Source organism: Schistocerca americana, chromosome 8 (assembly GCF_021461395.2).
Source record: "Schistocerca americana isolate TAMUIC-IGC-003095 chromosome 8, iqSchAmer2.1, whole genome shotgun sequence".
Lineage (NCBI taxonomy): Eukaryota > Metazoa > Arthropoda > Insecta > Orthoptera > Acrididae > Schistocerca > Schistocerca americana.
This window is the reverse complement of record NC_060126.1, coordinates 191,324,429-191,348,284: the sequence shown is the minus strand read 5'-3', so window position 1 is coordinate 191,348,284 and position 23,856 is coordinate 191,324,429. Positions and strand designations below refer to the sequence as shown.

Here is a 23,856-nt window from a genome sequence, read left to right as displayed (position 1 = left end):
GAGGTAGTCCACTTCCTTAAGTAGGCTATTTTTCTGTGCTCTCCAGTCAGTACTATGTCTTTGGAAGTCAACGAAAAACAATCACCGTCGCAGAAATAAGGTGCTAAACTCGGTGAAATGTAGTACCTGGGAAAGTTGTAGAATTTATGTACCAGCCAGTGACTGAAAATGTCATATGCTGTTGTCAGATCCGCGAAAGCCACACTAGTAACATAAAGAGTTTCAAACTCATACTTTACTAAGATTCAAGAGCTGCCATGTGCAGCTTCGACCAAGTTGAAACGCTGCAAACAGAAGACCGATAGTACACACAAATCTGTTCAAAAACACTCGTTCTAGCTGTTTGTAAAGGCGGCTGAAAAGGCTAACTTGTCTATAGTGCTTGGATATCGTTTGTTCCCTCGCTTGGTTTAAGATGAACTATACTCTGCTCTTTCGTCATACCTGTGGTATCTGCCACCTGCTGCTGCAAGTGTTGAGAACCTGTAGGATCCACTATTTTGTTGATAGGTGACAGGTCTTAATTTGTTCTAATGGGTTGTCGTCTAAGCCGGCAACTCTAGCGCTTTTCTTTTTCTTGACAGCCACTTTGAGTTCTAGTATCTGAAATAGGCTAGTAAGAGCTTCTCATTCCTTTACACCTACATAGCGTTTTTCAGGCACTTCGGCTTCGTGTCTGACTTCTCCATTCATGAGTTACCTAGTCTACAGCGTTACTGTAATGTGCAGTAACCTTAATTGTGTCGTTATTGAGATGTTTGCATAATTTCCAGACTTTGTTGCTATTTCTAGTTAGATCCGGTTCTTCAACAGTTTCTATCCCAGCTTCCCTTTGAATGCTGTCACTAACATGAAGATGACCAGTACTGCTGTTTGCAAAGACTGGAACGCTGGACAATCTTTTCCTTTTCAGGACCACAGCTGATCATCAGGTTGGTGAAGGAATATTGGTATTTCAACAACTTGATTAAGGTATAAACACAGGGGTAATGGTTGTAAGATTTGTACTGGAATTGGTATTAAGGTACACATACTGTTGAGAAAAATTCAAGAAGTATGATATGTGACAGCCATTTATTGCTCTTTACATAGCTACAAAACACTATTGAAGCAAAGTAAGTGCTGAAAGAGAGAGCGACCACTACGTGACGACGTTGCACATGGGGTTTGCGTTGTCGGCGATGCAGTCGACCCAGGGCACCCAGGTGTTGTTCCAGCGCTTGGGGTCGGCCAGGTCGGTCTGCGTGACGTTGGCCCCCGGCTGCGGCATCAGCGGCTGCGACAGCGTCTCCAGCCGTTCCAGCAGAGTGTCCGCCAGGCCCTCCGGCATGTCGGCGGGAGCGCCGTCGCCCGCCTCGCACGGGTCCTGCCTGATGTTGAAGACGCACCAGCCGCTGCTGCTAGTGATGTTGCACAACCCGTGCGCGGGCCGCTCCGGGCAGGACACGGTCGCCTCAGCGCGCAGCCGCAGCACGTCCTCCGCCTCCGGGGACGCCCCGACCACGCTGGAGAGCGCCTGCCCCACTGGGCTGGCCAGCACCTCCTCCGGGTCGTAGGCTGGCGTGAACAGCGGTTCCTCAGCGCCGCTCGCCCCGGCGTAATAGTCGTTGTTCTGCACACCTGCCGCACCAGCACACCGCTTACAGTTTCGATTCAAACAACTTACAACATTAAATTTACACTAAATGACCCAACTTCATAGAAACTCCTATTCTTCATACTCTCCCATTCCTCCCACACCTGCCACTCTTTTTCTCACCTCATCAGAAGGTGCAGTGTGCATTAAATTATTTAGATAAATGTAGCCCCCTTCTTTGGCCACTTGTTAGGGCTGCCAGCTGGTGTTGTACCCATCTCACGGAAACCACTACACGACGTGCGAACACCATATGAGTAACCACTTTCAATATTGCACACTTTCCATCTTTAGTACCGTTGACACTGGTTTCCATAGCACAATGCCAGTGACAACAAAGTAAGAAATGGTCCCCTGCTCTTCAACAATCGAGTATCCATTATTAAATCTTACTGTGCCCTGTCGATCCCCAGGTTTTTTGGTATGTGCTTCCTTATCCTTCATGGCCAAAATCTGTTCACAAAATTTTACCATCATATAAATACGTGACAGAATCCTTCCACTTAAATATCTCATCGACTTACCCATTTATCACTGAATAGCAAATATTTACAAAATTTTTTTCGATCTAAGAAATACGATTTCACTGAATATTAATAAAGAATAATATTTATAATACACACGTCAGACGTATACAGGCTGCCGTGGGCGTAAGTGCAGATACTTGCGTTGGTGACTGAGGATTCTGTACTGAACAGCATTACATCAGTATGTATGTCATTTGCACACTAACAATTATAGCTATCACAAGTCGTATCTCTCAGTGGTGGATTGCACCTGCCAGAACATGTGGCAAGAGTAATCCATTAATGCTAATTTTCCCCTGGACATCAAGTCAGGTACTGAAGCATGAACACGTGGACACATAACGTTAAGTCTATACCGACAGCTGTAGTCCACTTAACGACGTAGTTACAACTGTGCAGAAAACATCAGGTAGTAAATTATGTGTGGTGTTTGCGGGAATCCTGTTAGATGCAGAGAAAAAACAACCTATACACTGATGTGTTTACACATTTAATGTACCACATATAAAGCTATCTGCAGCTATACTCGTTACACCCTCTATAGATGAACTCTATGCTCATCGCAGACACAAAGTCTGTCACATATCACTTAATTGTGCACTGTTCGCTGTGCCATTCCACAACTGCAACTGTTGTGTGACGTGGACTGACCCAGTAGTACAGCGTCTGATGTATTTGATAGGTTCCAGACAACGCCAGTCCGGATATGGCTGCTACTGACCTTTGACCAGCTTCCAGTCGCCGACGCGGACTGCGCCGTTCTCGGCCACCTCGTCGTAGTTGAGGAGTATCTCCGTGCGCTGGCTGGGCTCTCCAGAGACCAGCCGCGGCCACATGTTCACGCCGTCCAGGTCGTCCGGCAGGTCTGACGCATTACCTCCTGTGAAAACATTAAGAAAAATTGCGTTTAACGAATTACCACTTTTAATACACAATAGACTGTTTGCAATGATACATCATGATTTGACATGAAGGACTTTTGTTTCTAATTGCAAAAATCACAATAGACATCCTTTGTACAAGAGAGTAATGAATGTGCTCGAAAATATCCATTTTATTGCCCCAGGACGATAAGCAGGTGTTGGCCACAGGAAAGGTGCACGGAGTTAGTTTTTTCAAAATGAACGCGAAGTTGGTACTTGTGCTCTGCAGAATAACGCTGCAATACAAATATTGTAAAATTAAATGCAATCGCCACAGTGCTACGTTTCAGAAGTTAACTAAGCCTACTGCAACACTGAACTGCTACGCTCCTTGACGGAAAGTAATAATATCAATAGGGCCATTTTTTAAAATGACGTGAAATATGACCCATAACCTAATCGCGGTGCACAGCTGTGCCAACTAAATGGCGTGATGGTAAAGATGAAGCACACCGAGAGGGGGAGGAGGAAACAAACCAAAACTTCAAGGGCTGAGAGGATATGTGATGTTATTTCAGCGATTACAAAATCGAATCAAATACACAAACAACTTGGTATCTCAGCCCACCTCTATGTGTGATGATGCAACCTCCCCCCTCCACCACTGGTCGGTCTGTATGTAGTTGGGAAGCCTGTTATGAAGATGTTGTATCCACTCATGAGGCAAGATGTCCCACAACTGAACAGCTATTTCAGATATCCTCAATATTGGCACTTACGAGTTGACGTCTTCAGTGGTAGAATACAAGTTCTGTTGGTGCCAGATCGGGGGATCTTGCTGGCCATTTGAGTACCTCAACACACGCAACAGACAAGTGTCGCATAAGATGTAACAATAAGTATGCAGAATGTCCATGACATACTGTTGCGCCCTCTTGACTACTAGCTGCGACTGAAGTCATACCCAAAGGCTCCCACACCGTGACTCCATAAGTAAAACAGCTGGGCCCCTCCAAAACATTGGAAGAATGTTCCTCTACCCAGGTCGCCACCATATTCACCAACGATGGTCATCGAGGGTAGTGCAGCACCGCGATTCGTTACTGAACGTAATTCAACGCCATTCATTAGCAGTCCATGCTTTCTAGTCACCGCACCACTCCATATGCACCCATCTGTTTTGTACTGTTAACAGCAGGCCATGCTAGGACTGTAATTCCCTAGTATGGCTCAAATGAATGGCACAGTAAGACACGGTATGTTGTACAGTGTTAATTCCTTGTTACTGGATGGTAGTTACAGATGTTAAGTGGTTATGATGGTCTTGGTGAGCAATACAGCTATCCTCCCCCTACCCCTTATGGTGGTTAGACATAGTCGACTGATACTTTGTGACGAGTATACTGGCCCTCACATTCGAATGGAGTCCAACATTGGGCCACTGTTATACTCTGGTTACTGCAAAATTTGATCAGTCGGTCAAATAGGCACGCAAAATGAAGCGTGTCTCTAACTCTTGTCAGTGCTCATGAAGCTCTCTCGATTACTCGGCGTCTCCATGTGTTTCTCAGTGATCATTCAACGTCCCTCATATACCTTACTACACCTGATGACAACACAATGCTAATGCACTCTGCTGAATATTGTAACTGTCGCAGAGAATTGAAAATCTAATCAGTGATACCTGCTGATGGCGTGTGGCTGTACGAACGTACATTCACATCAGACCATGTCTTCTTGGTACTTCACCTTTTATTGTCAGACAGTGTTATTAGATGTGAATGCCACTGATGTGGGCACTGCCTGTGACTGTTTCCCTGCGACCCTCCAAAATGAGCACCCTGCCCCCTCTTCCCAACTCCTCCCTCCCAGGACGTACCTGCTGCGGCGTACAGCGTGGGCAGCCAGTCCGATATGTGCATCAGCTCGTGGTCCACCCTGGATGTGTTCTGCAGCAGCGGGCTCCACACAGCAGCCACGCCGTGCACTGCGCCTTCCCACAGGCTGTTCTTTATCTGCAAGCAAAACAGCACGACACGTCACAGCACTTCAGACATCATATATCATATTACATATTGTGAATGATTTACATTGTTTAACGGATTAGCTTCAATTTTTCGAGGCCCAACACATTGGCGAGGGAACTGATATGTAAATTTTTTGACCCTGTTGTGGCAAGTGTGGAGTTGTGCAGATGTAACTGGAAGCTGTACACCTCCTGCAAAACCTCTATGCTACACATCTACAGCTATATACAAATCTATATTAGTACTGTGAAAGCCATCGCATATATGAGGTACACCAGCACAAAGGATACCCGTCCCCTTCAAAAGTTAAAAAGTTTTGACGAAGATCGACTGACTGCACACCCTTGCATATGTCGGATTTCTGTAGTCCCCTTATCGTGAACATAGCGTGATTACTGCATTGTTGAAGGTGATACACGGTGCGTCTCAGATGAAGTCTTCTAAAACACGTAAAGCTGTGCTGTATGTGGTGCACGGCTTTAATCCAGCATCAACCTTTGCAAACTTTAAAGTGTGTTTGTGGCACTGTTGTATTGAAGTACGGGAAACAGATGCTTTCAGGTTTGTTAGTACTCCATTGTCAGTGGTGGGAAGCAGACAGCACATATGTCACTCACTTCAGGACTGTCAGCCATTTCAGTAGCTAAGTAAAAGTGGCCGATAGAGCACATGTGTTCACGTATGGTAAACGTTTTTTTCCTAGATGCTGAGAATGTCATTGCAATGTCGTGAATGTTTATTTGGTATTTAATCGCACAGCTACACCTAGCTATACAATACTATGAGGGGTAACAAAACTTCAGAGGAACAGGAAACATTCTTAGTGGAATTGAAAGTTGCCATTAAGAAGAGGTGTGCTTGATTGCCCAGTACCAGTTGGCCCGAGTTATGAGGAACTTCTGAGAAAGAGTTACAATTGTAACAAGAAGATGACCTCCACTTGCACGACATAAATACCAATGTAAATCAAATAGAAGATGTTAATCTTTGATTTTGTATAAATTTGTATTTTCTAAAAACCCAATAACTATTACACATTTGAAACCATCTTGCTAAGATGCGTCACCATGTATAATCGTCTCAAGAAATTCTTAGATGTTCTTTCACTCTGCTGTGGCTAATTTCTTAATTATCTTGGTAAACAATCCAGGCGAAAGAATTAAAAAATGGACAGGCAAAAAATATAAAAAGTTCTGTTTACATTACGTAAACTATTCATGTATTCTTTCAGTGAATATACAACTTGCAGGATCAACCGCTCTCCTGTGGAAGTGCCAAATCTAGGTTATTCTTACAACGGCTACTCACTGCAGCTTGTGATAAAGTACACTTCACCCTGAAAGCACTTCTCTATTGATTGGCTGTTATATGAACCACAGTTCATATAAGGGGTAGCTGAGCCAACTCGTAACCGACCGTTATGGACATTCCAAGTGGAACCATCAGCAAGAAACGGAAGCAAAGAGTCCGAGAAGAATGTTCTTGATCTCCTGGAGAACACGCAAGAATGACACTGAAGTGTCAAGATATACGAGGAATACATTTTTTCATGGTCCTATCGGTCGCAAAATTAAAACCACGGAGAAAATCCCACGAAGGTTTGCGCAGATGTGTCGTACAATGTTTCTAGTATGCTAGTCGATGGCGTCATGTCGTACTTTTCAGTTGTGAGTGCATAGTGAGCGCGTAAAAGTACCTAGAACGATGGTGTCACCTGCCAAGTGTAAAACGTATACTGTCATTCGACTGCTAATTACTGAGGGGTTTCGCCTGATTGCATGCAGCCCAGATTACGTGACTGTCATGCGTGACAGCAAAGTGTGGCAATGGTGCCAAAACTTTGAAACGGGACGTACAAACTTCCATGATACATGCGGTCAAGGAAAGAAGCGAGTGTCAACCAATGGTCTTGTCCAGCTATGGATCAAATCGTGTATGAAGTTCAATTCTGAACAAGCGGAGAGGAATGTTGTCATGAGCCGTTGTCCTTCATGACAATGCCCGGCCGCACACGTGATCTGGGACAAAGAAGCTCCTGCAACATTTTCGATGCCAAGTGCTTTGACCACCTACCGTAAATCCCGGACTTCGCTTTCATCTTTTTTCTCACATGAACCGCTGGCTGTAGGGACGACAATTTGGCGCAGAAACTACAGCAGAGAAATGGTGGAAAAAAGCACGGGCGGCTGCTTTCTAAGACGAGGGTACTGACCAGTTGCTACAACGATATGACAAATATCTAAGTCGGAAATTTGTGGTAAGGACTAAGGGACCAAACTGCTGAGGTCATCGGTACCTAGGCTTACTCACTATTCAATATTAAACCGTCTTACGCTAAGGCCAACACACACATCCATGCCCGCGGGAGGACTCGAACCTCCGACGGGGGGAGCCAGCGAACCCTAGACCGTACGGCTACCCCGCGCGGCTTATCTAAGTCGGAGCGGCAACTATGTAGAGAAGTAGTGGAAGGTGTAGCTAAATGTTGCAAATAAAGCATTTTTTATTTTTGTTGTGATTTTTATTTCGCGACCAATCGGACCTTGAAAAAAAAATAGCGTTTGTATTTCCGGAAGAATCATCATCAGGAAGAAGAGAATAGCAGGAAGTTTATGCACCCATTGCAAGAGTTTTGTGTTCCTTGTCTGGACTATGAGAACAGCTACTACGTATGTTTTACAACAGAAAGCGTGACACTTGTAGCTACCAACTGCAGTTAAACTTCGTAGCGTTATCTTTCGTTAAAACTGCTCCAGTCAACAAGACTTGTCTTCCTACATTATTGCGAGTCCCATCTATTGTATTCGTACTGACAGGTAAGGTAAATGAAAATACCTCCCTCTAGTAGGTACCCCAATACAGAATCTCTCCCGACCGGTGTGACTGAGCGATTCTAGGCGCTTCAGTCTGGAACCGCGCGACCGCTACGGTCGCAGGTTCGAATACTGCCTCGGACATGGATGTGTGTGATGTTCTTAGATTAGTTCAGTTTAAGTAGTTCTAAGTTCTAGGGGAGTGATGACCTCAGATGTTAAGTCCCATAGTGCTCAGAGCCATTTGAACCAGACTCTCTGTAGAGAATCGTCTGCTGACAGTTTTAAAGAGCAGTCGACGACCTCCACAAAATGATTCGTTTACAACAGCAGCTGTAACATGAGTTTTAAGTTACTGTCGATGCTTTCACATTTTTGGTCTGGTGTTTACTTGTCCTCAAAGGGTTCAAATGGCTCTGAGCACTATGGGACTTACCATCTCAGGTCATCAGTGCCCTAGACTTAGAACTACTTAAACTAACCTAAGGACATCACATGCATCCATGCCCGAGGCAGGATTCGAACCTGCGACCGTAACAGCAGCGCGGTTCCGGACAGAGCGCCTAGAACCGCTCGGCCACAGCGGCCGGCTTATTTGTCCTCACAACATTATTTACTAGTAGAAAATGTGGAACTGGCTAACGACTTCTGAAAATGAAGCAAATCATTATCGACTCCAGACTGTACGAGAGTGTAGGAGAAGTCGACTCACGCCTCTGAACGGGAAGTTGGAGCCCCAGTTGACGTCGCTGCCTGCCCCGTTGTCGGCGACGAACACTATGATGGAGTTGTTGAGCATGTCGCGCTCGTGCAGGGCTGCCACCACACGCCCCACCGACTCGTCCATCTTCGCCATCACCGCTGTCAACACAAGAACTCTCCCATATATTATACAATAATGTATAGACAGTAGTGTATATGTATAACAGATAACATCTGATTCATATTAATGCCATCAGCTATGAACAAGACGACGAAGTGCCACGTTGGACACTATTCGTTCCATCCCAGCATCACCGCACTGGTGGTGAAGGTGTTCATAGGAGGACGGAAAGCAGTAACAGAGTGCGACACGGCTCACCTGCGAGTATGCGGCGGTCGGGGTGCGAGATGTAGGAGAAGCTGTTGATGAGGTCCTGCGGGGCGTTGATGAGCTGCGAGTGGTCCCCGGGGTGGCAGGCGAGGTGCGCCAAGTAGAGGAACAGCGGCCGCTCCGTGTCGTGGTCCCGGATCAGCCGCTCCGCCTCCTCGGTGAACACGTCCGTCGCGTACTTGCCGTTGTACTGCCACGCCGTCGTCAGGTTCTCGCGCAGGTCGTACCCGTGGGCACCCTGCCGGGGAAAACGTAATAGCCGTTACATGATTTTCTATCGATAAAGCTCTAGCTCTCATTACACCTTGTACAGTACGTAACAAGAATAGTCTCTCTTCAAAAGGACCTATACTGAACAGGAACAACCTAATTTATTGTAATGCGAAATGCGACAATCTAATCCTCATTTTCATCACCTAAAGAAGCACTAAATCAGTACGTGCCCATAAACGATAATCACCAAATCTTCTGAACCCCTAGGTGAGTTACTACAAAATCCACGAAACATTTTGTATCTTCAGTTCATACAGTGGCATCGTAGTTGTTCATTCATTTAAGACAGGTAAGAAGGGTCATTCAAAGACGATATGTGGAGCGTGGAACTTGTAGTCTGCAACTTTTTGGAGATATTCGAACCTTTTCAGACAAACGTGGCACATATATATCGGAAATGCTAGATCAGATGCATTGACGGTCGTTGTAGAGTAAAGAATGGCTCCTCGGGGCAGTCAGGAAGTCATATTTTCCCTCTGAAGTGAATATTCTGTTACAAGGCTGGTGGTAAGTTTCTGCAGGCTGTCATATCTCCTACCTATCTAGTGTAGTATTACAAAGCTATGTGCAATAGTATCAACTCATCAAATGAGCTGAAAACATAGACTTCTTTCTGGGAAATTGCAGTGCATCAAATAAATAAGAGCATACATAGTACGTCAGTGCGACTAACTCTAGAACATTGTGCCATCATGTAACGACAATGGGGACTGGAAATAATTCAACAACAGATGATAAGACTTTAATACGATTGATAGATAAGGGATATACAGACGGAATTTAATGCGAGTATTTGAAGGAAGGTGACGTAGCTTACCAAATGAGTAAATTTGGGGAACAGGTGTTGAGCAACATTTGGGGCAGTTCATTGTCGTATAACCTGAATAAAGATCACGAGAGTAACATCAGAGATACTACAATAATACTGTGATATATGAACAGTTTCTTTTCCCTCACAGGAACTTGTTATGTTGGTACGACTTTGTTTCCACTATGCTCAGTACAGTAGTTTCCTCGGTACATAACGTTGCAGTGGGGTACAGGTTTTCTGGGAATGATCTTGATACAGATACATGCTGTATCAGATAAGGATGTCAACGACATGTTTTCTACACTACTGGCAGGCTCAGCTGTATATGTTGTCTCAAAACAGGGTTTGAAGCACAGATATTTCTACACGGTGATTGATGTAATGCTCCATATGTTTGTGATATGCAGGTTGGTCCACTTAAAGGTTTCAGCGCAAATACCTCTGGAACAGCTATAGACACTGAAAACAAACTTTCACGATCATGAGTGGAAGGCAAGGGGCTCACGAAAGTAAATAGTGTTAGACATTCTAAAGCGTAAGCAGCTATTATCTTCAAGGTAAACTTACATTTTTTAAAAAAAGGGGTGCCCCATGTCATTTCTTACGCAATCGATAATTTGAAAAATCATAAAAAGAATGGTCTTGATTTCAACGTAATACGTCAATTACATAACGAGAAATTGCAAAACGAAGATTATGTTTGAAATAAACGAAACGCGAGGCTATTGCACATCCCGAGATGCAAGCGTGAACCCCACGTTGGTCGTAATCATGACGTTCTACGATGCAACATTCTAGTATTGTAGTAGCGATAAATAAAGTATGAACCAACAAACCCTGTCTTTATTTTTCATCGTGGGTGATGGGACCTCTATATTGTTTCCAGTCCATTTAATAAGCAGTGTAAATAGCAATATGTACAGCATTTGTTGACTCGTAGTACGTCCATCACATCGCGATTACGAGCAATGTGGAGTTCACGCTTGCATCTCGGAATGTCCAACAGCGGTGAGTTTTGTTCATTTCAAACATCAATTTCCCTTTGGAATTTCTCAGGATGTAATTCACGTATCTCGCTGCAACAAAAGCCATTCTTTTTGTGATTTTTTATGTTATTGATTCTATAAGAAACAGTATGGAACGTCCATTAAATAAACATAAGTTTTCGTTGACAATAATATTAGTTAACGTTTTAGAATAAGTCGGTTTTCAATATCTGTAGCTGTTCCAGAGATATTTTTGCTGAAACATTTAACTGGGCACCCAATAGGTTGACGCCAATATATACTTGTTTTATTTTAAAAGATGACTATGTTTTCATAAGACATAGATTGGGAACACCAAATGAACATGTGGTGTTGACAACCACTCTGAAAATTTTGAGGCAGGTACAGGTGTACCTTTATGTTCATCTCATATGTAGCCACTTGGGAAACTGTAACAAGGCACAAATTAAAAATTTACAAGAGTGAAGGCATTCTTAATAAAGCTGCAAGTAAAATTTCCTGAGACTTTATGAGATGATTAAGCCATAGAAATCAATCTCTTGGTCACAGTCTCTTGATACTGATGACTTCTTTTGATCTTGCAGTCATCATCAAATTCAAGGAATATAGCAAAGATGTAAACACGCATAGTCAGTACTGCATGTCATTGTTGTAATCGTTGAATGATGTGATGACTCCAAAACTGAATCTGGCTATAGAGTTTAATGAAGTAATTAGTCACCAAGACATTGATTACAATAATTTTGTGCTTTTACACTGACTACCGACCCCTCTGCAGGTCCTAGGGAATTTGTGAGATGAACTGAAGCGCAGAAAAGAAGCCGACTGTTTACCTGGTCTGCAAATATGTAGTCGTAGTAGCCGACGCCGGCGTTCCAGTAGCCGAGGTGGGAGTCGAACCCGCGGTAGGTGGGCGTGTAGACCTTGGAGTAGTGGCCCAGGTGCCACTTGCCGATGGCCCTGGTGACGTAGCCCAGGTCCTTGAGGTACTGCGGCAGGATCTTGCCCTCGGGCAGCGCGTGCACCTCGTCCCCCAGGATCACGTGGCCCTGCATGCCTGCAACAACACGGGGGATCCATTAGTCACAGCGCTCACACACGTAGAGGGCACATGTGTGGAGCAACTCATCTGCTGGGAACGGGAAAACATTTGGTCACCGAAGTTAGTGGGGCTTCACCGATGTAGGAAAACGGATTTCAATGGGCAAATATCGTCGTCAGTTACTGGCGAGATCGAAAGAAGGAGGTAGCTTACAATTTTGCTTCCCACTGAAGCAGAGGTATTAAAAATTGGAAACCAGTTCTCAGTGGTCAAGAATGGCGACTGATATCTCCAAGGGTCTAGTTCAAAGAACAATGCTGTGAGAAATGACAAGAGATCCAAATCAGATGGCCGTTAAGGGTCTGGAAGCCGTTTCTGATCAACACGAGTTCTGTTGCTGGACACAATAGTGTAAAATATTTACACAAGAGATTTTGTCTCGAAAATTCGAGGATTGGAACTTTAGCAGTGGATCTATGTGTTTACAACTTATGTTTCAAAGTTGTATTGGCCTTCTGAGTAGTATTGTGTATACCCCGTTGCCAGCGATTTGGAAGTCGTAGGCGGCGCTAGTTGTGTTTATAGTTCGAGTGGAGCGATCTATTGCCCAACGAATTTATGTAACAATTCTAAAACGAATGCCATGAAGTGCATCCTTCAATTTAGAAATGAAATTGCAGTCACGATGGCTTAAGTCCTGGGAGTGCAGTGCTGGTACGGCACACCGCAGATCTAACAGATCAATTACAATTTGCGCCATATGCGTCAAAGAATTATCCTGTAAAATGATGAGTGGGTCCAGCAGAAAGTGCCCTCACTTCTTTCTCTGTGATGGTTGCAGGCTGTGTCGAAAAACTGATCAGCCAAGAGAAAGAAGCGGCGACACTTTCTGCAGGAACCGCCCATCATTTTGCAGGACAAAGCTCTGGCGCATATGGTGCAAGTTGTAACTGGTTTGTTCAGTCTACGGGGCTGGAAAGTACAGTACCATCTATCACACTGCCCAGAATTAAGCTCTTGTGACTTCAGCTTGAATCGTAAACTGAAGGAAGCACTTCATGGTATTCCCTTCAAAACTACTGCAGGGATTCGTCAGGGAATAGACCGCTCCACTCGAACTATAAACACAACTAGCGCTGCGAAGGATATTCGGCCGTTGTGGCCGAGTGGTTCTAAGCCCTTTAGTCTAGAACCGCGCGACCGCTGCGTTCGCAGGTTTGAATCTTGCCTCGGGCATGGATGTGTGTGATGTCCTAAGTTCTAAGTTCTATGGGACTGATGACATCAGATGTTAAGTCCGATAGTGCTCAGAGCCATTTGAACCATTTGCTAAGGATATTCCACGACTTCCACAATGGGAAACACGTATCTACTTTGTATAAGTTGTAAATAAGTAGTTGTCACTATCATAGTTGCAATCTTTGTGTGTCTAAACGCCAACATTTTTAACTTACGTTTGATTATATTTGGCCAATGTACTGCGATATTCTTTCCCGATCAGGTGTACAAATATACAAGGATAAGTTTTTAATGTTTTATTCCGGGTTTTCAGTTCGTACATAGTGTGAACAGTTTCCGTCGTCAACTAAGAGGTTGTTTGAAAAATTGTAGACAGAAAACGTTTGTGTTTTGAGCCTGGATTTGAAAGTGATGACAGATGTAAAAGTAAGACCACTCGGCTGTAAGACCGGGATTCTTACTGATTTAATGCAGCAGTAAAGCAACTTCAATCGTGAAGTGTAGTAACCTACAGCTTGAGAGCTGCACTGCAATGAAAAAGGAGGAACGAAAACTTGTGCAGGTATTATCAGAAGAAACCATGCACAAAGCAGGTTAGAAAGTTGGTGAAGGATTTCTATGTATACGTTGTACTCACTGCAATGAAAAAGGAGGAACGAAAACTTGTGCAGGTATTATGAGAAGAAACCATGCACAAAGCAAGTTAGAAAGTTGGTGAAGGATTTCTATGTATACGTTGAACTCACGAGCCGTTATGACGAAGCTGACGTCAGACTCACCCAGTCGGACGGGGTACTTCCCGGTCATGATGGCCGACCGGGACGGCGTGCAGACTGGCTGCACGTAGTGGCCGTTGAGGATCACCCCGTGGTACGCCAGGGCGTCGATGTTGGGCGTGGGCACCTGGTCCGAGCCGTGGAAGCTCACGTCGTTCCAGCCCTGCAACACGTTTTGCTACGTCACACGCATTCTTCGGCTCAATACCACTCGTCTTCACTAGCCGCTTGGGCCTATTCCCCAAACGTAATAAATTTTCGTTTAGAGACTGAAAACAGTGTGTTGTTGAACAAAATATCACAAAATAAAAAGACAAGTTCTCATCTATACTATTACTACACGTTTTAGACGTGACACGTTTGAATGAACTGATCTCCATTGACTACTTCCATTGCCTAAAAAAATGAAATGAATACTTACGCACACACGGAAAAAATATAACGTATAATTATACAAGATTTTGGTAGATTTCTTTCCCTACCCTCTCTGATCTGAAACTCAACTTCATTTATTACATTTATTTCAAAAGCCTTTTTAAGACCTATTTTCCGGATGGTGCAGGTCGTTTCTTAGCCCACTTGTTCAACTGTTTACTTTTAATTTCTTGACATTAATTTCCTCGGTATACATAGCATCATTTTGCTTTAGAGTTTTAGAATATGAGAAGAGTGTACTTAATTGTTGAATTATATTCATGAACAGTTCTTTTAGCAGGATTTTACTTTCCTCTGTGTTGCTTATTACTCTTCCGTTTTCCTACTCTTTTCCCTATTACTCGAATATGTATTAGATACCTGATTTACGTTGCCGCTCCGTTTCAGTCATCAATTTTCTTCCAACCTTTCTCAAGAAAAGCAGACCTTAGGAACTCATTCAGGTTTTTATATCAGTTCTGGAATTCTTTTGCACTTGATTGGAACTGTACTGTGTTCAGATCACTGCACAGATCGTTATATGTTACCCCTCTTCTCTATAACCTTTCTAATTACTGTTGCCTCATTCGCCTTGCAAGTAATTTTTATTTAATTTCTCAACTGTAAAGTACAAGTCTATGTCTAAGTTTGCGGCTTATTATCGCTCAACCTGATGATTCGACTGCAAAACGTGAGGGCTATTCGCAAAGCTAGGTCCGATCGTTTGCGAAATGGAAACCACAGTGAAAAATCCGATGAACCTTTGAATAGCTTTGTTGGGCAGTGTCTGCAGTATGTTCGTCGATTGCGTCACGTCGCTGATTTCACTTCTGAGCGCACTGTGAGCACGTAAATACGCCTAGAACAACAATGTCTCTAGCCAAGTTTGAGTGCCTGTAACAAGTTTCACCTGATTTCGTGCCGATCACACGACGTAATTGTCATGCACTTCCTTGTTCGTGACAATTCTCGCCCACATACTCCAGAGGCAATGAGAACGCTCCTACAGCTCTTTCTGCGGAAGGTGTTTGATCATTCACCATACAGCCTAGACTTGGCTCCCGCTGATTTTTGTCTCTGTTCTCATGAACGACTGGCTAAGACGGTAACATTTTGGCACAGACAAAGAGCTGTAGAGTAGCTTAGATAATTGGCGGAGGCACAGGCGGCTGCCTTCTATGACGATAGTATTGAGGAGTTTGTACAATGCTACGACAAATGTCTCAGTCGGAGCGGTGACGATGTAGAGAAGTAGCTGGAAGGTGCAGCTACCTGTTGTAAGGTAAAAAATTTTAGATTTTCCTTGTGGATTTCGCGGCCGAGCCGACCTTCCTTTCCGAGCAACCCTCGTTGGGACGACTATTGAGTATCCTATGAAGACGTGCAATTATGATGAGAGTTGACCCCTGACACAGAACCCAGCAGTGAGCCAACCTTGTTACTCGGAATGCAGAGAAGGTACGACTGAGTAGTAGATATCAGTCACTTAGAAGCACTAGTTTTAATTGATTCTCTCCTTTGTAAAATCATAGGCTTTGTCACTCATGCAGTGAAGATTGCTGGACGAGCCAACTACACCAACCAGCAGCTGGAGAATCTATAATGAACTGTAAACTCTGCACATGCTGATGGTGAAATCATGGCTCCCATGAAATGAAGTCATTGTGCCAAATAATGTAAAGTTGCCTTGGAGTTACATTTCTCTCTTACAAACGTATAACACCTACTGCAATGAGAAGCAATGAAGTTAGAGACTTTATATCATCAAAAAGTTGTAACATGCCATCTGGTGTCTCGTAATTCTGCAAAAAATTGACGTCAGCAGTTCAAGCCCTGTAACTGACGTATCTGTCAGATGCTCCCTCATGAAATCCTAAGAAACAGGGATGTATAATACTATTTGTCCATTTGACGGCAGCACAGGACGGCGACTCACCATGTCGTCGGCGACGATGAAGACGATGTTGGGCGGCTTGGCCCCTGCCTGCCCCACGGTGGCCACCAGCCACACACTAGCCACCACCAGCAGCAGTCGCATCCTCCCCAGATGTCTCTGCCGACAGTCAGACAGAGCAGGTGTCAGTACAATGCCTTGTTCTACTGGAAATGTACACTTGGTTGTCATACTAATGCAATTCATTTGTAAGTCTTTCAGAGCTGTGCGACCAGCTTACAACATTCAGCTAGGAAGGTAATTTGCAATGTGTAGCAATCCAGCTCCTGAGTAAGTAGTTATTACTATTAGCCCTCGGCCACACAGTCAGTCTTCTCTTATGTGTTAACAATTTTCCCTGTCTTGAAATGGAAATTCATGTCAGCTGCCATGAGCTTCCACTTAAAAACGTTTTTAATTTGTAAGTAATTTTTGATAACACATTTTCTTAATTTGATTTTACTTACTGATTATTGGCTTGTAGTAGTGTAGTTATTTGAAACAAGCACTGTTAAATTTGAATATAATGTTTGTCCCTAGGTGCATGACCATGTTGTATCTTTGAACAGTTTTTCACATTTTAAAAACTTTAACTTCAGGAAGAATTTTTGTAACTTCAGAAAAAACTGCAGCACACATAAAGCGAAAGTTGTCATTTCAAAATAAACTTAGATTACAGGGCCGACAGTCCGGAAAGTGTTCCAATTATGAAGCTGTGCTGAGAATTAAAGCCTCCGAACTTTCTATGTGAAAACTATCATAGTTTTTTAAATGAGACAAACGTTATTAACATTCTACATGTTTATTGTTCACATGTACACATTTGTTCCCCAAAATAGTCAACCTGAAGACGAACGAGATTTCTGGCAGAGTGCAGTGCATCTCTAAAACATACTCCTTACAAGACGTTAGATGCACCCATTCTGCTCCGGCACGGGGAGTCATCATCGAGTAACCACGGCAGTAAATACCGAACTAGTCCAAAAGCGTTGTGATAGAACCGTAGTATATGCGAAAGTAGCAGATCTGCTCAGGGAACGTAACTGTGAATCCTTGGAAGAAATGTAGGTGTATTCTCAAGGAAACACATCTCATTTATAGCGAGCTCTTAAGTTCCCACGTTTTTGGATAAGGTAATATGAACCAAAACAAGAAAAAAAGGTGTGGTGAACATGGGCTCTGAAATACCGACCTTAACAACCGTGATCACTTGTTCATCTTCGATACTGTGGAATACATCTTTTTACTGATCAAGTTCACATAGCTCTTGAGCTCTTGTTCATGAGACCTTTTTTTTCGTTTTGGTCCACTCTACCCCCTCCGTAAGTTGCCTACCCTACAGTCTCAGCAGCAACGGTACCAGAGTACCAGTACATGCTAATTCATGGCCAGTCTTCTACATGAGAACCTATTATTCCAATTCAATTAGTTCATGTACTGCTTCGAACATGAATTAACTGAACATAGCACAAAATTATTTTGTGGACTTGAAGACCTCTTCTCTGCGTTGACAGTGCCAAGTTAACGCTTTAGTTCTCTCGTGGGCAATAACCTGCATTAGAATAATCTAACGCGCTTAAAGGTAGTACCCCAGAACACATATAAGCAACGGCCAAATTTACTTTTGGATCAGGTTTATTCATCAGTACTATCACGCTTGTGATTAGACGAAACACTCTGACTTTTTTTTAAGTACCCGTGGTCTAGGGGTAGCGTCTTTGATTCATAATCAAGACGTCTTGGGTCCGGGTTCGATCCCCGCCACTGCCTAAATTTTGATAAATAATCAGCATTGGCGGCCGAAGACTTCCGGCATAAGAAGTCAGCCTCATTCTGCCAACGGCCTTGTCAAAGAGGGCGGAGGAGCGGATAGATGTTCAGGGTGCTCTCTTGTCCTAGGGGTGGGAAATTGCCCTAAAGGTGGAAGAATCAGCAATGATCAACGACATGAGAATGCAGAAGGCAATGGAAACCACTGCATTAAAGACACGTAACGTGTATCCACAGGACATGTGGCCTGTAATTGAACAAGTGTCATGATGATCTCTCCATTGGCAAAAGATTCCGGAATAGTCTCCCATTCGGATCTCCGGGAGGGGACTGCAAAGGGCGAGATTACCATGAGAAAACGATTGAATAATCAACGAAAGGATAACGTTCTACGAGTCGGGGCGTGGAATGTCAGAAGCTTGAACGTGGTAGGGAAACTAGAAAATCTGAAAAGGGAAATGCAAAGGCTCAATCTAGATAAAGTAGGGGTCAGTGAAGGGAAGTGGAAGGAAGACAAGGATTTCTGGTCAGATGAGTATCGGGTAATATCAACAGCAGCAGAAAATGGTATAACAGGTGTAGGATTCGTTATGAATAGGAAGATAGGGCAGAGGGTGTGTTACTGTGAACAGTTCAGTGACCGGGTTGTTCTTATCAGAATCGACACGATAGTTCAGGTATACATGCCGACGTCGCAAGCTGAAGATGAACAGATACAGAAAGTGTATGAGGATATTGAAAGGGTAATGCAGTATGTAAAGGGGGACGAAAATCTAATAGTCATGGGCGACTGGAATGCAGTTGTAGGGGAAGGAGTAGAAGAAAAGGTTACTGGAGAATATGGGCTTGGGACAAGGAATGAAAGAGGAGAAAGACTAATTGAGTTCTGTAACAAGTTTCAGCTAGTAATAGCGAATACCCAGTTCAAGAATCACAAGAGGAGGAGGTATACTTGGAAAAGGCCGGGAGATCCCGGAAGATTTCAATTAGATTACATCATGGTCAGTAGGCAGTACAGTTGAAGAGGAATGGACATCTCTAAAAAGGGCCATCACAGAAGTTGGGAAGGAAAACATAGGTACAAAGAAGGTAGCTGCGAAGAAACCATGGGTAACAGAAGAAATACTTCAGTTGATTGATGAAAGGAGGAAGTACAAACATGTTCCGGGAAAATCAGGAATACAGAAATACTAGTCGCTGAGGAATGAAATAAATAGGAAGTGCAGGGAAGCTAAGACGAAATGGCTGCAGGAATAATGTGAAGACATCGAAAAAGATATGATTGTCGGAAGGACAGACTCAGCATACAGGAAAGTCAAAACAACCTTTGGTGACATTAAAAGCAACGGTGATAACATTAAGAGTGCAACGGGAATTCCACTGTTAAATGCAGAGGAGAGAGCAGATTGGTGGAAAGAATACATTGAAAGCCTCTATGAGGGTGAAGATTTGTCTGATGTGATAGAAGAAGAAATAGGAGTCGATTTAGAAGAGATGGAGGATCCAGTATTAGAAGGAATTTAAAAGAGCTTTGGAGGTCTTACGGTCAAATAAGGCAGAAGGGATAGATAACATTCCATCAGAATTTCTAAAATCATTGGGAGAAGTGGAAATAAACCGACTGTTCACGTTGGTGTGCAGAATATATGAGTCTGGCGACATACCACTGACTTTCGGAAAAGCATCATCCACACAATTCCGAAGACGGCAAGAGATGACAAGTGCGAGAATTATCGCACAATCAGCTTAACAGCTCATGCATCGAAGCTCCTTACAAGAATAATACACAGAAGAATGGAAAAGAAAATTGAGAATGCACTAGGTGACGATCAGTTTGGCTTCAGGAAAAGTAAAGGGACGAGAGAGGCAATTCTGACGTTACGGCTAATAATGGAAGCAAGGCTAAAGAAAAATCAAGACACTTTCATAGGATTTGTCGACCTGGAAAAAGCGTTCGACAATATAAAATGGTGCAAGCTGTTTGAGATTCTGAAAAAAGTAGGGGTAAGGTATAGGGAGAGACGGGTCACATACAATATGTACAACAACCAAGAGGGAATAATAAGAGTGGACGATCAAGAACGAAGTGCTCGTATTAAGAAGGGTGTAAGACAAGGCTGTAGCCTTTCGCCCCTACTCTTCAATCTGTACATCGAGGAAGCAATGATGGAAATAAAAGAAAGGTTCAGGAGCGGAGTTAAAATACAAGGTGAAAGAATATCAATGATACGATTCGCTGATGACATTACTAACCTGAGTGAAAGTGAAGAAGAATTAAATGATCTGCTGAACGGAATGAACAGTCTAATGAGTACACAGTATGGTTTGAGAGTAAATCGGAAAAAGACGAAGGTAATGAGAAGTAGTAGAAATGAGAACACCGAGAAACTTAACATCAGGATTGATGGTCACGAAGTCAATGAAGTTAAGGAATTCTGCTACCTAGGCAGTAAAATAACCAATGACGGACGGAGCAAGGAGGACATCAAAAGCAGACTCGCTATGGCAAAAAAAGGCATTTCCGGCCAAGAGAAGGCTACTAATATCAAATGCCGGCCTTAATTTGAGGAAGAAATTTCTGAGGATGTACGTCTGGAGTACAGCATTGTATGGTAGTGAAACATGGACTGTGGGAAAACCGGAACAGAAGAGAATCGAAGCATTTGAGATGTGGTGCTATGGACGAATGTTGAAAATTAGGTGGACTGATAAGGTAAGGAATGAGGAGGTTCTACGCAAAATCGGAGAGGAAAGGAATATGTGGAAAACACTGATAAGGAGAAGGGATAGGATGATAGGACATTTGCTAAGACATGAGGGAATGACTTCCATGATACTATAGGGAGCTGTAGAGGGCAAAAACTGTAGAGGAAGACAGAGATTGGAATACGTCAAGCAAATAATTGAGGACGTAGGTTGCAAGTGCTACTCTGAGATGAAGAGATTAGCACAGGAAAGGAATTCGTGGCGGGCCGCATATCAAACCAGTCAGTAGACTGATGACCAAAAAACAAAAAAAAATTTGATATAATATACATTGACTGTGAACTACAGAACTGAGAAGCAGCAGAAACACTTACAGCTGACGTCGGTGACCGTAAGATGTGTGCAGGCTACTACAAGCCTATAGTGCTCTGTCTGTTTCGCGAAGAAACTTATATACGTCTTATTTACGTAATTATCTTGATTTCAGTATACAGTATCATGAAAGCAATCTTTTGTTACTTTAGATATATGATTTATCACAGGTGGAACGGAATCTGTTATCACAGATTGTGTAACAAATCGAAGTAATGCCACTGTGCGGAAATGAGGTGTTGTCAGGATGACACACTACATGATTTGGGGACAGCTTTCCCAGGGGTCGGAATGACTTGCGACAGCAAAGCACTGGGCCGTACTATGAGTCAGCAGCTAAGAGAAAAATGAAAGTCAGAATGTGCCCTTGAGGGCAGCGAAGCAGTTTTCTGAAACTGTCTGTACATGAGGCTAATACAAACTTGGAACAATTGACAAGACAGACGTAGGCGACTAACAACGGTACAACCCTCACACTAGAGCTATACGCTCGCAGGTTTGTTGGCATACGTTTCCGCTATTTCCGGTAAGGACGTTGGGCTCCATTTGCGCGCACATGTTACGATACGAGTTACTACAGTTGAAGGGATTATAATAGGAAACAATTTCCATGGATTTCAGGTAATGATATCAAAGTATCAAAATCTTGTGCTGACTTCGTAGCATCCCCTTGAGGCACCTTCATAATCAATGTATGACTCAAGGTATCTTATTTGAAAGTATGCAGTAGTGTGTATGTGCAACTGATCTGAAATTATGAACTCATCTCACTAATCGAGATGAAACTGATGTTACTGCATTTCACCTAATTGTAGCCTGCCGGTGTGGCCGAGCGGTTCTAGGCGCTTCAGTCTGGAGCCGTGCGACCGCTACGATCACAGGTTCGAATCCTGCCTCGGGCAGGGATGTGTGTGATGTCCTTAGGTTAGTTCTAGGGGACTGATGACCTCAGATGTTAAGTCCCATAGTGCTCAGAGCCATTTGAGCCACCAAATTGTAAGTAATAAATAAGCCCAAGCTACATATTGCTTTCAATGAAATATGAGTACCACATAACTACAATCCAGTATGTCTGGAAATCATTCTGGATACTCTTGACATTCAAGCAACTGTGCATCAAGTTATCTGAGAAACTAGTCTCAAGGGTAAATCTACTTCTCAAGATTGCCAGAAGTAGCTTGGATGCGGACTCGTACTCTACGCATTGTCGCACTCCCAACTGTGAATCTCTGGAGAATAGTGTTCTTCTGCGTGGGAAAACAGTGGCCATTCGACAAATATTGATGAGCAGCTAAATGAAGGCACGAGAGTCACCACTGGTACTGTCAGACCTTCTCCCAGTCAGTGGCTGCCAGTCTTAGCTAACATTGCTCCGCAGGGGCCAAGGAAGAAAGGAGCCAAGATAAGCTTGCTCAAAAAGATTACTTCTCTTAAAAATTCCCCATTGTATGATACCCTACAGGAACCACCAACAACTCGTCTCAGATCACGCAAACCACCCTGGGCTGATTTAGAGGGTACCAGTTGTTTTGACGTGACCTGCAAATGGCGACACCGCTGCAACGGACATCCACCCAACAACGCTCACATGGTTCAAGACCCAACAAAGCAGGTCCAGGGGTTCGAAGTACCACCGCAAATCTGGTCAAGGCTGAACCGCATGAGGACTGACCAAGTAAGATAGGGTTACACCATTAAGAAGTGGGGTTTCTGTCCATCCGCTGACTGCGACTACGGAGAGGAGGAGCAAACAATAGTTCACGTTGTTAATGAGTGCCCACTTCGAGCATTTACCGATGATCTAAGGACTTTACATCAAGTGAGTCAAAGTGCTCTTGACTGGTTGTCACATTAGGACATTTCCACTTAACTGTAAATACGTTGTGTACTTGTAAAACTATACGACAAAATAAATAACTCTTTTCCCTCCTTTACGCGCTCCCGATTTGTTTTGAAAAGTTAGTCTACGCAATAATACTGACCCACGTTTCTGAGAATAACCTTTCGCTTCCATGAAGGGTTGTCTTCTGAGAAGGCGTTATATGACGTCATGAACTCACTTTTTGGGCAACTTAATATTAAATCTCCCTGCTGGCGTTTTCTGTAACCTTGCCAACGCCTTAGATTGTGCACATTAGAAAATTTTCTCAGAGAAACTAGGGCGGTGTGGAATTAAAGACTTGCTCTCCATGAAACTCAACAGCAGAAGACAGAAGGCCACGTTAACGAGTAATACGACAGATATAAGCCTACACTGGGAGTAAGGAACATTAAAAATGGAATCTCGCAATTTTATGTGCCTTTTTCGCTGCTGCTCTTGACCTATATAAGTGATTTACTCGGAAGTTGTTTAATTTTTAAAAATCTCTCATGTTTGGTGATGACACATATTTAGTGATAAAAGTTTCAACCATATTCGTAAGAGACACACGTAGGAGGATAGTGTAAATGGCTTACAAAACCTTCACAGCAAACAGCTTAATCTTTAGTCGTATAACATCTCACATACTGAAAATGAAAACAAATAACACTGTCTGACGGTCATCCTAAATAT

General features: G+C 43.4%; 1 protein-coding gene across 1 annotated transcript; it reads right to left on the bottom strand.

Moving 5' to 3' along the window:
- Positions 1 to 1,141: 1,141 nt before the first annotated feature.
- Positions 1,142 to 23,316, bottom strand: LOC124545662 (arylsulfatase B-like). Its single transcript, XM_047124610.1, has 10 exons — positions 23,304 to 23,316; positions 20,684 to 20,724; positions 16,458 to 16,505; positions 14,111 to 14,270; positions 11,884 to 12,107; positions 8,948 to 9,197; positions 8,579 to 8,727; positions 4,906 to 5,041; positions 2,885 to 3,043; positions 1,142 to 1,620 (listed from the first exon to the last, which is right to left on the bottom strand). Exons 1-10 carry the CDS (start codon positions 23,314 to 23,316, stop codon positions 1,142 to 1,144), a joined length of 1,659 nt encoding a protein of 552 aa, XP_046980566.1.
- Positions 23,317 to 23,856: the final 540 nt, after the last annotated feature.